General features: G+C 34.9%; 1 protein-coding gene across 6 annotated transcripts in view; it reads right to left on the bottom strand.

Annotated features, from left to right (window-relative positions):
• Positions 1–18,188, bottom strand: part of MAP3K20 (mitogen-activated protein kinase kinase kinase 20) — a 77,871-nt gene that overhangs the window by 34,930 nt on the left and 24,753 nt on the right. For all 6 annotated transcript variants that reach the window (XM_039320666.1, XM_039320670.1, XM_039320667.1 and 3 more), the window contains exons 4-9: positions 16,247–16,348; positions 15,534–15,599; positions 13,989–14,017; positions 13,755–13,892; positions 8,882–8,968; positions 3,878–3,952 (exon numbers count right to left, since the gene is read on the bottom strand). In XM_039320666.1, the coding sequence (XP_039176600.1) occupies positions 3,878–3,952; positions 8,882–8,968; positions 13,755–13,892; positions 13,989–14,017; positions 15,534–15,599; positions 16,247–16,348 (497 nt within the window). The remainder of the gene's footprint in view (positions 1–3,877; positions 3,953–8,881; positions 8,969–13,754; positions 13,893–13,988; positions 14,018–15,533; positions 15,600–16,246; positions 16,349–18,188) is intronic.

Raw genomic sequence — 18,188 nt, 5'->3', positions numbered from 1 at the left:
AATGACATATGATTTGATATTTGTTACAAACTGTTCTGATTAAGTTTAGCAGGAAGAGTGTCATATTAAAACATAAAATTACCTATTAGTTGTGCAAATACATTTGACTCCTGATAACTTTTATGAGGCTTCTGAGCTTGTTCTGCTTTAATTCAATTTTGATTCACTGTAGGCATTCATACAACTGGAGGTTTATATGTCTCTTCTGTTAGTAATTACTCCTCCATTTTTCTAATACAGAGACCAGAATGAAAATCTTGGATCAACTTGGAAAAGTGAAAGTCTTTTTTCTTAAAAAAAATATCATTAAAGGAGAAAGTATTTATAAAAGTGACTGAAACCTGCAAGGAAGGAAGGAAGGAAGGAAGGAAGGAAGGAAGGAAGGAAGGAAGGAAGGAAGGAAGGAAGGAAGGAAGGAAGGAAGGAAGGAAGGAAGATAATTTTCCTAAAGTCTGAGTCTAACCCAATTAAATGTTAAAATTTGGGAAGATTTAGCAGTTCCTACCCTATTTCATACAGAATCGTGATATTTTGAACATGGTATCATTGCCCATGTTTTATTTCTGCAATGTGAAATTTTTAGTCTATACCAGGCACAACATATTAATCTATACAGGCATTTTCCAAAAGTGTGCGAAATTTCCAATTATACTTTGATAGTAAAATGTACCTTTACATCAAATTCTCTAAAAATCTGGGAGAACCTGGTGTAATCATAAGAATTAAATAACAGCGCCAATATATTTAATTTTCTATACTTTTTCAGTAGGAAAGAGTGTACCAATTTTAGCATTTTGTAACCTGGGAAGTCAAGTCATGCTGAAGTCCAGTGACCAAGCAGAGGAAGATGGGGCTATGCACAGCCCAAGCCAAATTGAATGGCCTCAGACAAAGCAGTCATAAATTTCCTCACATTCTCTTCTGAATTTAAAGCTTCTTTTGTTATAGTGCAAAAAGTGGGATAATTGTTGAAAACTGAAAAAGTCTTAGTAAAATGCTTCTCAAGAGTGCATTGCCTCCAGTAGTCTGTTTGACAGACCCCAGACAAGGTTAAGACAAAAGGTGGAAACCAAAATGTGGAGACATAATAAAGGGATGATGCACACTCTCTCTGCATCATGCCTGTAATTATACCATTTCTGCTAAAATTACAGATGCGGCAATTAAAACGTGCATTTTAATTTGGGTGCACAAAAACAATTAGGAACAATGCTGAGGTGTCTTTCCCAGGCAGATCCAAGTGATTTTCACATTATAAAAGAGAGACAATTTCTTTATTTCAAATGTCAAACAACATTATTCATATGTGTGTGTGTGTGTGTGTGTGTGTGTGTGTGTGTGTGTGTAACAAAAAGAGACAAGTGTTCTTCTCCGTAAGAACTGCCTATTCAATGTTTAAGTGAAGGTATTTCTTTTTCTGTTTTTCTGTTCTGTCTTGTCATTTTTGGTCTGCATGGATTATAACCCAGCTGCTTTTAAAGCTAAACAGTGGCTGTTCTGTTCATTTCACCCCACATGACAGGTTCACAGACAATATTTTACCCAAATCTTTGCAGTAGGACCTAAATGTAGCAACCTGGTTTTTGAAAGTCAAGTTGCATGGGAGAACACAGATTGGGGAAGACTACTTTAGTGTTTAATGCTTTTAGGAACAGTAGAAGCATAATCTACATGCAGATACGCACCGATGATGTGTTCCTTCATTATGCATCATATATTCCTTCCAATTGGACATGGGTAAGGACTGGATGTAGCAGGAGTGTAAGAGTTCAGGACAACTAGCAGCATTTGGTAGAGACCAAATTTTCAGACTTTGGGCCAGGTTGGGGGTGGGGAGGTTATATAAATTTAATAAATTGTAATTATTCTTTTATAGCAGCTAAATAGCTCTCAAAATTTCCTCCACAAAAATGTCTTTGCCTAGTAACGTTTGACACCACTCAAAGTTAACACTTCTGAACTAAACCATCACAGTAACAGATGCAAGAAATACCACAATAGACTATATTTCATTGGTGTTAATTACACTCTGGATTATCCTAAATTCAAACTTGCCAAATACTAATAATGTATTAGTAAATACTGAATAATGTAAAAAATTTTTTTAAAAAATGCAAAAAATTGTGGAATGCAAAAATCCAACTCTCAGTTTTCCATGGCCTATCACTGATTCTGCCTAGGGTGCTGAGTTCACTTGTACATACACAGATCCAGGAGGAAACACAAACTATTGCCCACTAATTTCTGATAATTGCAAAAGGACCTAACTTGATATCCTTTCTTTTATCTGCACTTTTATTATATATAGTGATCACCAAGATTTGTTCTGATGTTTATATCATATAATAATAATAATAATAATAATAATAATAATAATAATAATAATAATAATAATAATAATAATAATAATAATAGTCGTGGCAGTGCCTGGAGATAGCAGAATAGAAGAGAAAGAACTGGAGAAGATAACAAAATACAAAGACCTACAAATAGAAATAGAAAGACTGTGGCAAAGCAAGCAAGGGTAGTACCAATAGTCATAGGCTCCTTGGGTGCAATCCCAAAACAACTGGAGCACCACTTGAACACCATTGGCATTGACAAATTCGCTATTAGTCAATTGCAAAAGGCGTCCTTACTAGGAACTGCTTCCATCCTGCGACGATATCTGTAATACCATCAAACATCCACATCTGCCTATCCCAGGTCCTGGGTAAGGACTCGATAGGTAGACAAAATGCCAAATCCAGTCTGAACATCTGGCTGACTGTGCGATGATCGATAATAATAATAATAAAGTTGGAAGGGACCTTGGAGGTCATCTAGTCCAACCCCCTGCTCAGGCAGGAAACCCTACACCTACATATGATTCTAGGATTCTATGAAACCCTACATATGATTCTATGATGTCACATTCCTCACTTCAAGGACTGAAGAGGATTACTGTGCTCCTGATATACACAACTCTTGTGCAATATTGTGCACATGAAGAATGAATGTCATAACTGGATTTTTCAGCCCAGGAGCTTTTTGCCGTCTGTTGCCCTCCAATTGTGTGGTGCTACAACACACGACTACAGACCTTTGGCAGAATTAGAATCCAACCACTTCCTTGCGAGTACTTCATATACATGGTAAAACAAAAAAATAGGCAGCTGGGGATTATCAAGAGTAATGAACATTAATTTTCATTAATGTTGGTTAGCTGTTAATCCACTGTATTGTACAAAATATTTAGAAATGGAGCAGTCCTTAAGCCAAGGTGATAAATAAATAAATGCAATCAAAATAATTTTGTAACAAAATATAAATTACATTCAGGAAGTTCCGCTCATTAGTAGAAGGCAAGATTATTACATTCTTTGACCTGCTTCCTTTCTTAAAGAATTCTGTATCAGAAAAGCCAACAATCAGCATGTTTAAATCGTATACAAGCTAAGGGTCTCTAATTCTCCAATGTTCAGCATCAACCTATTTCCTGACAGTGCCTTTAAAAAAAATAAACAATGATAAACTTAACACAATGGTATATCAGTCTAAAGCAGTGGTTCTCAACCTTTTTAATGCCGCGACCCCCCAACCGGTCGTAAGTCGACGACTACTCAACCGGTCGTAAGTCGACGACTACTCAACTGGTGCAGCACCATTTGCAGAATGGGACTTTTGGTGGGCTCAGCAGGGCAGAGACAGCCTGGACAATTCCTATTGGCTTTTGAAAGCCAATAGAATTAGACTCTATTCAAGAGGAGTAGCACAGCTAAGGAAAAGGGGGGAAAAAATGGCGGACTGCGTTGTTTGGCGACCCCCGTGAAATGGTCGTTCGACCCCAAATGGGGTCCCGACCCACAGGTTGAGAACCGCTGGTCTAAAGAAATACCTTGGGGTCTGCTTCCCAACACTGGAGCATCAATTCTGCAAAGCTTCCAGGGCAGCTGCTTGGAATGGTCAGTCTCTGAAATAGAAGGAAGAAAGTAGTGAACATAAATGAAGAACCTATCATCAACCCATAGCTTTTCAAATTTTAGATTAAAATACGAAGATCTTCGGGGTGCAATAGAGCTAAAAATAGATCAGAGCTTGCCATAAAAACAGAACAGAGCAGAGGACGTCATACTAAAATGCCTATGCCTGGAAGGAGATGGTGACAGTAAACTAAACTATTATTTTCCCAAGAAGTTGAGAAGCAATAATGATGCTTCAGCAACCAGATGCGAAAGATCACTGCTGCTGAGACAAATGCTACACATGCTGAATGGTACACTTTGGGTTTTGTATGAAATGACATATGTACCTAGCCAAGTTTAACCGCACTGTTGATGCAAAGTATTTTTTCTAATTATGAGAAGGGGGATATAAATTGAATGAATAAATAAACAACAGCAGTTTCGGTCTTTGTAAGACTCAATTTTGAAATGTTGAAAACATGGATGCATTCCAAAAAACTTGGTCCTACGGCTACATTATGGGGAAAGAACTTTCCTAAAATTATTACCATTGTGGGAAAAATAATACTGTATAACTTTTTTGGAAGGAAAAGTTTTTAGAATTATATCCCTGTAATATCTACAAATCTTTTAAAATTACATTACATTTCATGAAGTATGTATAGGTATTTTTTTCCCCAAAGTTTTAAAGAATCTAAATTTCTGAATCCCTCCTTTCATTCACATTAAATCCATCTTTATTTTGTTGGGCACATTAAATACTTATATACACTTCTTCATTGGTTATTTTCTACACTGCTTTGAAAATGAATGAGATGATGTGCTTTCGACTATACAATACAAAGCCAGAGTGTGTCTCTGCTATTCAAAAAAAGCAGCCTACAGTTTTTCATGCCTCCACGCAAGCCTGAAAAAAGATGCAGATGCTTTGAGAGCACAATGAGTCAGCTCCTTAAAGTAGCAGCATCTTTTTTCTGGTTTCCACAGAAGACTGAAAACAGTAGCCTGCTTTAATGAAGACGAGTTAAGATGCCATGTTCACATAAGTTATAAAGAGCGTCTCTGAATCATTTTCAAAGAATGCATAGCCCTATAAGTTATTTAAAATACGTATTAAATAATGTTAAGAGGTCTTGTGATCTACATCGTTCTTAAAATAATCATTCACATTTAAATATGTATAGTAATTATCATGTGAAGTTAACCATAAAGCAGTCTAACATTATAATGATGAGTAAATGTAATAAAAATCCAGTTTATATTGGCCAACAGCGTATAAGGTTAGGAAAGACTGTGATGAAGAAAAGGCAAGTAGTAACCAAAAATGAATGGTAAATAACAAAATAACAGAATCTGTTTATTGGGGATAATAACTCCCAACTCCCTAACAGAATCCTATCCAGCCTGCTGCAAAAAAGTATTTACAAGTGACATATTTTATCATTCATACTTCAAAAATATTCAGACAAACTTTTAATATATTGAAGATGCTAGACATTCTATTAAAAATAAAAATTTAAATCTAAAATATTTAATAGCACTTATCTATTTACTCAATTTCTATTATAGTAAGGAGAGATGCAACTTGTTATTTAAAACTAAACCTTAACAAGAATATATTAGTGTGTTAATTACAGTTTTCTGATAACTAGAATGTCTGCATATAGTTTGTTATTATGCTATTGATAGCAAAAGAAATGCCACAATAAGAAAAATAATGATATCGCTGTTGCTGATAGAAAAAGATAACTGTTAGTATCCTCATCCTCATAGCAAGACATGAAAAATTACAGCAAATTCTGTGGATTAACAGAAGGATATAATTATAAAAAGTAGTTATATCTGAGTTTCTCACAACTCTGCTTAGTGTTTAAAACGACAGTTTTCAAAGAGGCATATAGAGTAAGTTAAATAAAATAGGTCACTGTATGAGTATACTAAGACTTCCAAAATCTTATAGCTATTATGCTCCAAACAGGTGTTATTTTACAAAAACAAAACCAAGAAGATATGTTAAGAAAATGGAAAACAGGAAAGAAGCAATGTACACAATAGTTGTGTAACCCGATTAGAAATCCTTAAATCACGAGTATTATAAATGCAAAACAATATCGAGATCAGAAGTCAATTCAAGAAATCTTTTGGCATAAACAAAGTAGCATTGACACTTGATATTCAAGTAGGTCATTTCCCTAAAAATACATCTGACAATCTAGCCATGGCATTTGTCTCTCACCCTCACAGTTCCAGGGATAGAAAATGATTGCTTACATATATCTCGCTGGAACAGAAGGTTATTCATCGGGTAGACCCTCAAAGCAGTTATATTCTAATAAAAGTGACACGTCTTAATAATATATTAATTTCATTTGATATTAAAATCTCCTTTAACAGAATTTACACCTCTAATAAAGAGCATGCAGATTATCAAGGAAACAATAATAAAAGATATGGGCATGGTATAGGAGATGTAATTCTCTGCTCAGGTATAACTCTTACTGAGTACTATATATACCATGTGACTTATATATGAGTGGCACCTGCAGACTTAAAGAGTCTCTCACTGACCACTCATTTAAAAGCTAGTATAATTTAAAAGGACACATACTGAACCAGAACTCTTTGTTCAAATCTCTGACTATGAACTTCATCTGGACTCTAAATAAGTCTTCAAGCTTCTCTGTAAGTGCTATGTATCTTTTATATTCTTCTGCACTTTTTTGGAATAAGGGTGGACTTCCATTGTCTTTAAGTGTCTTATGGGTTACATTTGCTCTAACTCTCCAAAGAATAGAATTTTCCCAAGGACCAAATATGAGATTCATTGTTTTTCCTTACAGTGTAAACTCAGTGCAATAATTATAAGGTGGTGGAGTCAATATGTCATGTTATAAGTCATGTTTTAGGCCCATTAAAATCAGTGGGACTAGTTAATTATAGTGAATTTAGGTCCCATTGATTTCAATGGGACTAAAGCATGACTAACTTATTTTGAATTGAACAAATACTTTGCAGAGTGACAATTCACTGGGAGGCTAGTGCCTCAGATATTCAATCACTTTATTAGGGGTTATTTTAATGTCACAAAGAATATATACTGTAGATATTTCAGGGTTTTTTGCATCAGGAAGAACCTGAAATCAAGTTGTTGGGTTTTTTTAAAAAAAAGTATAACTTTTTGTTATGGTTATTATTTCTATATTTACTATATTATTCTATTGAACCTATGAGCACTTCAATTGTAGCCACTACTATTCTTCTTAATATCTTTGATTTTTTCAAAGTATTGATGAATATTTCCAGCCCACTACGGGTAAAGCTTTGATTCTCCTTAAAATCTATTTCATTGTTATGCAATCCAATAAAGTTAAAGAATTCTACATTTCATTCAGCTCAAAGGCAAAGAGAAACGTCTAGAATTGGTGAGATTACTAATGTGCTTCATTTGGATTGGATTATATCCGGTTTAAGGAAACTAATATGATGTTGCAGAACTGACCTAGTGTTTATACATTTGTTACATACCAAAATCTTGTATCCAACTATAAGATCAGAGCATTGATCTAGATCAGGGGTAGGCAACCTTGGCTCTTTTATGACTCGTGGACTTCAACTCCCAGAATTCCTGAGCTAGCATGAGTCATAAAAGAGCCAAGGTTGCCTACCCTTGATCTAGATGGAGAAGTTTCTTGTTAATGTTTGTCTATAGGATGGGATGAGGCTATTTTGATGAGATCAACTAAAACTTTCCTCATGCTTAAAAAATAAGAATGATACTTGCTACATCTTATTATTTCAAGATTAAATTTGTAAGAATCACAGATATAAATTTATAGCGAGTGGCAGAACATCCCAACTAAATTGGTTATTCCACATTGATTCACAGATATCACAGGCCTTCTATAGTTCAGAAAGAACGTTTAAAAGTGAGAATGTCATGTTTTACATTAATTCCTTCCTGTTTTTTTAAACATGATAATTAAATTTATTATATGTAAAGACGTTAACAATAATTTGCAGAGCCAGCAATAAAACAAAGAAACCAAGAAGTCATACTACAGAAATTGCCTAAATTGTTTCATAATTGTACCCAACCTTCCAGCCAACTTAGACAGAGGAGGAATCCCTAATCTTATCTGCATGCAATAAAGCCGCCCGCGCTACATTTCTTCTTTTAAAAACGACTCTTCCTATCTTTGATATTAAAGAGATCATGTGTTCAAATATGCACTCACATGTTCAACTACCTGAAAGCCTCAATTTGTAGCCAGAAGAAAAGCAACACTGGGGACACGTACAAAGGGTGTTTACGCCACTGAAGTCCTTTTGAAGTGGAAAGACACGGCATGAGGAGGCTTGCAACTATGGCATAGCCTTACCAGTTCCAGTGAGGAGCTCATCTTCAATGGACTGAGGAACGTGGGTGGCAAAACTGTAATTTTCTTCTTTTTAAACTATTTTTATCTTCTTTTATTTTTGAAATCCTCATCTAAGTGGCAGTTTCTTGTATTATAGTGACTCCTGCTGGGAGAGTTAAGTTGAAGTAGCTGAAGGTCTCTTACAGATAGATCAACTCCCGGCCAGTATAAAGATGTCCTAAATGCAGGAGATGGAGTTAAACTGTTCTCCTACTTTGGACGCAATGGCTTCTTTCATCCCTAAGAACAAACCCCCAGGTTTTACAATTGAGACTGAGAAGCTAGTACAGTACTTGTATAATTTTTGATCTACAGCATCACGACGTGAAGCTGCAACAATTAGATGTAAAGGGTCCATTCATGAGGAATAACATCACTTTGACCCTTTGTGTTAGCTCCTACTGCTAATCTTTCCATACGCGTGAACTTACTTTCAATTTGAGGAAGATGAAAAAGTCTTTTGCAAAACCCAACACTGTTTTCTGATCTATGTACCTGAATGTAGAAATGTAGTCTTACCTCATTTTTTTCCACTACAAGCCAAGCTACTTGTAATCCTTCCAAGCCTTTAAAGGGGACTTCCCTTGTTAGCATCTCCCAGAGAACCTGGAATGGAAAAAAGAAAAGAAAAAGGATTTTTTATTACTGTACTTTGTATTTTAAATATATTATTAAACCTTGATACACTGTGGTCTGTATCCAATTACCAGGCAGTCAAAGCCTATTGGCAAAAAAACTGGATATATGTTTGTCCTTAAGACAGTTACACTAAGTCAATGTTGAATATTTCTTATTAAAAATAAGAGAGGGTTCTTATTAAATAAAGGTACTTATTAAAAATACCTTTATTTAATAAGAACCCTCTCTCCCAATTACCGAGGGAGAGCTGGGGACTAGATTTTGTGAATATCCTGTTGTACCTCCACTGTTCAATAGTTGGGATAGTCAAGAAACAGACTTCTTGTTTTCAGCTAGAACAGTGGTTCTCAACCTTTTTAATGCCGCGACCCCCAACTGGTCGTAAGTCGAGGACTACTCAACCGGTCGTAATCCAGGACTACTCAACTGGTGCAGCACCGTTTGCAGAATGGGACTTTTGGCGGGCTCAGCAGAGCAGAGACAGCCTGGACAATTCCTCTTGGCTTTTGAAAGCCAATAAAATTAGACTCTATTCAAGAGAGTCTATTCTATTGGCTTTCAAAAGCCAATAGAATAAAAGGGAGTAGCACAGCTAAGGAAAAGGGGGAAAAAATGGCGGACTGCGTTGTTTGGCGACCCCCGTGAAATGGTCATTCGACCCCAAATGGGGTCCCGACCTACAGGTTGAGAACCACTGAGCTAGAAAAATGTTTCCGGAACCTATTCCTTCTTGTACTTTAAACCAGAGACTTTCTCTATCCATTTGGGATTGTTTTCTAGAGTTACTGTATATGCCGGCGTACAAGGCGACCCGGCGTATAAGACGACCCCCGTCTTTATCGTCGAGCCGCATTCCTAGAACGTCATCTTATACGCCAGAAACTACCAGTATTTCCGGCGTATAAGACGACTCGGCATATAAGACGACCCCCGTCTTTGGCGCCGATTTTAGCGCTCGCGGAAGTCGCCTTATATGCCGGCATATATGGTATGTCTAAAATTTAAAAAACAGATACTATAGCACAAGAGATTTGTAAGCAACGAAATAGATTCTATCTTTCACGTATTTCGATATTAATACCAACTTTATAGAAATATTTTATACTTAATTATATTTCATACTTAGCCAAATAACAGACATATAAATTTACTTTACAGTACAATATGACCTCAGCTGATTTTATTTGGATGATATTATACTAAAAAGATAATATAACTGGTTATGTCAAAGACAGCAATAATCTTTTTTTTCCAGGCAAGCAATTATATTTACAAAAGAAACTGGCTCTTTTCACCTCACAAAGCAGACATATTTCTGTCGATCTGAGTTGGAAAATACATTATTTAGCTAAAGTAAATATCGATATTTTCTATTTGCTATTGATATTGATTGATATCCTATTGATATTTTCTAACAAGTTAATGGCCTGGCTAAGAATTCCAGAGATCAATATTCTCCATTAAGTATTTAAAATTCTTAATTTATGGTTCACATTTGGATTTAGTTGGGCCACCTACCTCTCTCATTTCTATGAGAGAGAAAAATCCTTGATATTCAGCCAGGCTTTCAATCACAGGATTTACCACAGCATCTTAGGGGTTAAATAGACCTGATTAAGTTATAAAACTATAAAAGTTTATTACTGAAAAACCATTGTGCTGAGGACATAACAATGGAGACAGGGACTACTGTATCCTGTTTTAAAGAATTATGGGCAGTGAAAGGAAACAGAAACATTTTTCTCTGTTGTGATTATCTGGCCAGGCCTTCCTCTTCATCTAGCTTTATCCTTTTTCTTCTATCGCACACATACAAAAATATCCAGATTGACCAAGTAGCTATCATTTATTTGTTAGGTTTAAATGTATATCCTGTCTTGATTTTATATGGCTAACTCACAGCTGCCTATTTTGTTGTTATGGGACGGAGGGAGCAGTTTTACAATTACATAAATAATAATATGGGAATGCAATTGCGGTAGGATGATTACATCTTTTCTAAAAGGTCTCAGCTATGACAAATTGAATAAAGAAAACTACAGGTATGCACCTGCTTCAAACTCTGGCACAATAAAAAAAGTCATTTAAAAAATCTGTGATGATATACAAAGTGGTTGAAGCCAACAAGAGCCCAGAAATATGTAGAGTAAGTTACTCATTCACACACATACACACACACACAAACACGTATACATAAATACATACATGTGTACAGATAGATAGATGATAGACAGGCAGACAGACAGACAGATACTGTATGGTTCATAAAAATATGTTTCTCAAAATTTTTGGTCAGCATAGCTGGAGTTTCCCAAACCTTACTGTCACTCTCAATCACAGCTGCTAACTATAATTCATTCAGAAATATAGGCACTTTGCACAACTAAACAACAAACCTAACACTTGGGTTTAAAGGAAGATGTTTAAGACGTTTTCATCGTACCAAAGGTGACATATGTACATTATTACTCAGTGTCATGATACATTTTCAGTTGATTGTTATTTCCAAACTTGAAGTCTGCTATATTAAACATATGCTGTACACATTATATTTATTTATTTATTTAAATTTATTGGTCACCGCACAGATATATGCGCTGGTGGAAATTTTACTGGGGTTATATTTGAATTGTATAACTCTCATATCAGGTAAAAGACCACATTACCTTTCTCCTACTACAAAGTTCCATGTCTAGGACAATAAAACAATACGTTAGATGATATTAAACATTATTTGGCGGGCAACAGATATTTATAATTTGATAGATTATAAATCTTAAATCTGAATTCAGCTTTGGGTCATTTTCATATAACAGAAGATTCTGACTAAAAGCATGTTTACTTTTTAAAACACAATTTATTTCAGGAGATTGTGGCTTACTTCCAAATAAAGGAATACCGAACTTGAGACCGTCTATTCCAGCTTCATGAAATAATTTCTAAAGGTCAGAAAACTATAAATGGGTACAACAATCACCTTTCCTCATGTTCTTGTGACTTATTTGCAAAAGACAAATTCAGCTTGACCAAGAAAACCTGGACCTTTAGGTGGGCAGCATACTAAAGTGGAAAAATGCTTCACTGTACATTGTACGCAGTGTAATAGTTTAATGAATACATTCCATTCTGGCAGAGGAAATAATAAATAAAAGGAATGCTACAGATTCTGCCAATAGAATAGTATTTCTCAACATAGTAGTAGTTTACATTTGAAAAGGATTCTGCTTTTTGTTATCACAATTTCAGCTGTGTTTCAAATGATGAAAAGCAGATGTCTGTGCACCACAAAAGCCATTTGTTAGTACTCTAGATTGTGTTATTTGACCATTCAAAACTTTTATTCACGGATGAGATTGTTTTAAATCAAAAACTGCCACATTTTTCATGGATTCATTATCTCTGGAGCACATTGTTAGTCTGCTTGATTAGAAGTTGAAAGCCTACAGGGGAAAAAAAATCTTGATAGAAATCAACAGTGAGGAGAATCAATACTAATGCGCTTAAGTTTACTTGAACCAATTTCTAGAGTAGAATTTAAAATGTACAGAAGTAAAACCACGCCTGACAGGACTTTCTCCTCCTAAATTCCCTCTGGATCTACCCTCCCTTTCTAAAAATTGGGTTTTTGAAGGAACAGATTTTGAGATCGCACAAAAGCCTGGGAATTCACTCTTTTCTGCCCCATTGACAATAGATAGGGAACAACTTAATTAATTATTATTTATCTATAAACATTTAACTCTGAGCCAAACTGCAATTATTTCCGAATTTCATTCTCTCTCTAAATGTTTCAAGCTCTTTTCGCTATTTAAGATGCAGAACACTAAGCTGAGGGAAAAAAAAAGATTTTACAGGGTTTGAAACTGTCTGTATGTGCCTGAAAAATATAACTATTATTCAACTGCTTTACTTTAACCCAGGTATGTCCAACCTGCGGCATATGTGGTCCTGGACAGCTAGTAATGCCACCCCCAAGATAGTAAACTTTTAACATTATTTATATATAGATATACCGGTACATTAACCACATGTTTTACATGTGGCCCAACGCAATTCCTCTTCACTCAATGTAGTCCAGGCAAGTCTAAAGGTTGGACATACCTGCTTTAACCAGTGATCAATTTTTTTATTCAGAAGCCGATTCCTGAATTGCTTCCTTTGACTGAAGTTAACTTTTTCCCAAAAAAACTTGAGCTGGATTCAAGCTGCAATGTTAGATATGCTTGTCTGGCAGTCAGTCCCATTAAACTTCCTTTAGTTTTCTCCTGAATGGATGCTTACAAGGTTTGACTGTAAATAGGCAATGACTAGTTCTCCTTGAAATCAAAAAGATTCAAGTCATTCTTAGCTGCTTTAAACATCGATTTTTAATTAATTAATATAAGTTTCATGAGTAAGTGTAAAAATGTTTTTTTAAAAGAAACAAGTATGATTTCTGTGGCAGAGCTATGGATCTTGGAGGTAACAGATAATCAGATGTTCTCCAGAAGTTTGCTGGCTATAAGCTTGTTGGCATGGATATGGCAGTAGCTTTTTTTGTGCCCAAAATTTTACCACAAAATTAGAGAACAATGAAATCCAAAATACTGTGGGTGGATGGGAGATATAAAAGGCCCAATAAGTGCCTTAGAAATAGAACTTTGTTTTTGTGCTTTCACATGTGTACAGAACATGAACATGAATTATATCCAGTTGTCTAAAGACAGATTTATATAATGCATTCAGAAGCGTGGACAGAAATAGGTTTACTCACCACACCGTATGAATATGTATCACATGTTTCTGATACTGGGAGACTCTGGATTACTTCTGGAGCCATCCAAGGAAAAGTACCAACAAGCGACATGTGTGTTGTATGGGAATGAAACCTTGAAGCCCCAAAATCACAAATCTGGGGGGGGGGGGGAAATAGAGATTTTTTTTAAAACAACAACATGCCCAATTCAGCACAACAAATATTTTTATAAAAAGACTGAAATATTCTTACCTTCAATACTCCATCACCAGCTATAACCACTGAAATTTTTTTAAAAAGAGAAAATTATATTAATACTATGAGGAAACCATAGGCATTTCTTCAGAAAAAAATCACTCCTTATAGGCTTATATACAGTATATTAGCAAGACCATTTAAATTCTCTGGCTGATATTAATCTAAAACCAGATGACTTTATTATTGACTTGATTCTCTCTATGCAGGATCATGGAAGATAAATCACCAATAACGTCAAGTTAACAAGTTACAGCCATGGAGCTGAAAAATGTATTATTAACAATTACTGGGAAATAATTTAAAACTAAAGTTGTCACGCTTTATTATGCAACCGCATATATCTTTAAAATATGCAAAAAAATATCGCAGACAATTGTAAATTTTCCCAATCTTTTGAAACCAAAGGAATAATATAAAAAAAAACCCAAAGGAAGTTCCCTTATCAGTGAGAATGGAGGCATATAAATGTAATAAATAAATAGGAAAATACATAGTTTAGGAAAAACTGAAATTTATGCAATAGTTATTTTTAGCACATTTAGTCAGTATAAAGATGATATGATATGATATATGATATACATGATATGATGATATATGATATATTATTTCTTAATTTCTCAATAGAAGTATATTTGAAGTATACTAACAAAAATATTATTTCTCCAGGCAATACTTTTTAATTTGATTAAAGTTTGCTTTAAAACACATTAAACGTTTCCTGAAAATGAAACTAAAAAGTGCTAAATGACTAAGGTACAGTGCATCTCTTCATTTTTTTTTTTTTTTCCTAACTAGAGCAGGGGTAGGCAACCTCGGCTCTTTTTTAACTCATGGACTTCAATTCCCAGAATTCCTGAGTCAGCAGGTCAAACATGACCCTGAAAAAAGAAGGAACATTCCAAATTGTATTCTAGACTCTGCCCACCGCCATATCAAACAGATATTGAAACTCTTTTACTACTCAAGTTATTTTTTGATTCTGTACACTTCCAAATTTGGGCCAATTTCTTTCGCTGTTAACCATTTTAGGTGCCATTTAAAAAAGTAACACTATTAGAAAATATTTCAAAATTCTTTTTTATTTTTCTAATAGGAAAAGGGAAATAAAGAAAGGTATCATTTTTATTTGAGCTTTCTAATCTCACCTCTAATCGCAAGGTTACAAAAGGAATAGCTGAACTTAATCAGAAGTAATCAAGCAATTGGAATATCATCCTCATGTAAAACCTCAAACGAGTAGATTTTAAAAATAAATAAATGAGAATGCCGAAAGAAAAATATTGGATTCAACTCTCAATTAGCAATATTCATCGCTTACTAATTTGATACAGCGGCTACTGTGATATCATATACCCTGTCCTTGATATTGTGGGCAGGAGATGTTCTTTAAAATCCTGTGCAGCACTTTTATATTTCCGTATATCCATATCCATATATCAAAGTGGCTCGTGCATTGAATTCTGCTCTTTTTAGTATCAACCCTAAAATGTTATATTTGCAGGAAAAATAAACAAAATTATAAAATGTATGCTGAATTACCATTCCGGGACTTCAGATCTCTATGGATTACTTTGATTGGAGCTTCCATATGCAAATAATGCATTCCTAAAAGTAAAAATGAAAAAAAAAGTTTTTAAAATTATTTTGCTACATCAGAACCAGCAGTAGCTTGTTCCCAAAACAAGTAAGATGGTGAAGGTGAAGGTTCGTTCTCCTAGCTCAGGGGTAGGCAACCTTGGCTCTTTTATGACTCGTGGACTTCAACTCCCATAGCTGGCTCAGGAATTCTGGGAGTTAAAGTCCACGAGTCATAAAAGAGCCAAAGTTGCCTACCCCTATACCTAGCTTGTGGGTTGGTTTTCAAACATTTTGTTACCAGGGCAGGTAACATCTTCAGCAGAGTTTAGGAGATGTCACTGTTCTTCTGTTAATAAAGGCTTCAGGTGTGGTCAGTTTGTATTCACTGAACTGAACTGAAGAAGCTTCTTGGATGAGAAGCGAAACCTCTTCAAGCAAAACAAGAAAGTCCACTTGCCTTTTGAAAGAAAGCACCTTTAGAAAGCTCGTGCTAACTATTTAGTAAGTCAAATAGGTTTCTGAAGATTTCATAGGACAGATAATTAAGGCACTATCTTTAGGCACTCTGAGTAATTTAGATTAATGATTAAGAATAGATCTTGACTGAATAGGAAATGGAACTAGAACGGAGTTCTAATCTTTTACGAATTATTGACCTTATTGACCTCACTTACCTTTAGCTATATCCATTGCCCAAGTCATTATATGTTCCATATCCATTTCTTCACTTCTGTTGCTATTAATATAGTCATACAATGACCCAGCAGAAGCATATTCTGTTACAAAAGAGCAAAAATATGCTTAAATTGGCACATTTAATAACACCTGGAGGCACAATAATTAGCCATCTTTGATTTAAAAAATTAGCAAATTTGATATTACCTACCATGTTGCAATAGCAAATAGTCTGAACAATGCATCATCCAAATACATTAACTTTAAAGAGGTACACTATGGTTTATGAATAAAAGTTTGTGAGAATTGTTTTGTGTTTTTGTGTCAATATTGTCTCTTGGTGTATCAATTTCATTGGTCACTGACAACTTCTAGGTTGTTGATTTTTTTCTTTCCAGTTTAGCCTTAGAGAAAGTGACAGACTCAAAGTCACCCAGCTGGCTTTAGTGCCTAAGGTGGGTCTATCCACTCCCAATCCAACACCTTAACCATTATAACTTGCTGGTTCTCAAATATTAGGCAAATTGTTTTAATTTGGGAATAAAACATAGATACAAAATATTAATAAGATTTTTTACTCTGATGGGATTGATATAAAGAGTTTTAAAATAATACATTTAAATAAACACATAAATGAAATAACATTTAAATATATATTGAATAAACACATTGATACATATGCCTCATTAAACAGCAAAAGAACTAGCCAGCAAAAATTAAAAGACTGCATAATCTCTCCCTAACATTATGAAATGGATGTAAAGATGACTACACATATTTCTCATGGGTTAAAGAATCAGTCTTGACATTCTGGGGTCAGATTGTGTGTACCATGAAAATAATACTAACCTCATTAAATGTAAAGAAATTCATAAATAAATTTGATGAAACTAATCTAAATCATAATTATGCAGCCTATAGTTTTGCCCTGCATGTTATTAAAAGATGGGTGTCATGAATTCATACACATAAACACTATTCTTGATACTTCTGGGAACAACAACCAGAAATTACATCACCCTCATCATCCTCATTTACATGCATGTACCAGTTTGGTCTACTGGTTAAAGCACCCGGCTAGAAAAGGGGAGACTGTGAGTTCAAGCCCTGCCTTAGCCATGAAAGCCAGCTGGGTGACTCACAAGGTTGTAGTTGTGGGGAAAATAGGAGGAAGAAGGAGTATTAGGCATGTTTGCTGCCTTGAGTTATACAAATAAATAAAATAATAAAAATGACATGTTTTTTTTCCATGTGGAGACATAAACTTAAAAGTGTAGCATAGCTTTTAGTAGAACAACATGATATTAGCAAAAATATCTTGCATTAGCCTATATATTAATTAAATCTAATACAACCAAAATGTATTCAAGTGAACAAACACGACAAAAAAAATTTCAGAAGCATATCCCTGAGCATTAGCCCATATTAACTACTGTTAATTTCATTTCATTTTATGAAAGTGTAATTTCATTTACATTTTATCCAAAACCCACCCATTTGGTGTTTGTGTGTGTGTGTGGGGGGGGGGAAATCCTATGCTAGAAGAAATTTGCATCTGCTTTAAATTTACTAAATTTAGCAAATCCTTCAAGTTATCAAATAAGAGGGAGGCCTTGAAAATACTATGCTTCTTCAAGATAGACAGACAGCCTTCAGGTAAATCTTGACTCTTGGCAACTGCCTTAGCAAAATTTTCGAAGTGGTTTACCGTAACCTTTTTCGTAGGTCTGAGAGAGGGGGACTGGCAAGGTCCCCAAGCTAACGTCACGCCTAAGACCTCCCATTCTCCTGGTTTCTAGTATCCTGGTGCCTTAGCCACTACACCAAACTGGCTCTTAAGCTACATACCGTAGCTCACTTGGAAATACAAGCATTCAGAATACAAAAAAAATTTAAAAATGTGAAATATATTCATATTAATAGCTCAACACAGAGAGACAC

The sequence above is a fragment of the Crotalus tigris genome, unplaced genomic scaffold, assembly GCF_016545835.1.
Source record: "Crotalus tigris isolate CLP2741 ecotype Arizona unplaced genomic scaffold, ASM1654583v1 scf7180000023679.101020, whole genome shotgun sequence".
In the NCBI taxonomy this organism is placed as follows: Eukaryota; Metazoa; Chordata; class Lepidosauria; order Squamata; family Viperidae; genus Crotalus; species Crotalus tigris.
This window is presented reverse-complemented; position numbering and strand designations above follow the sequence as displayed.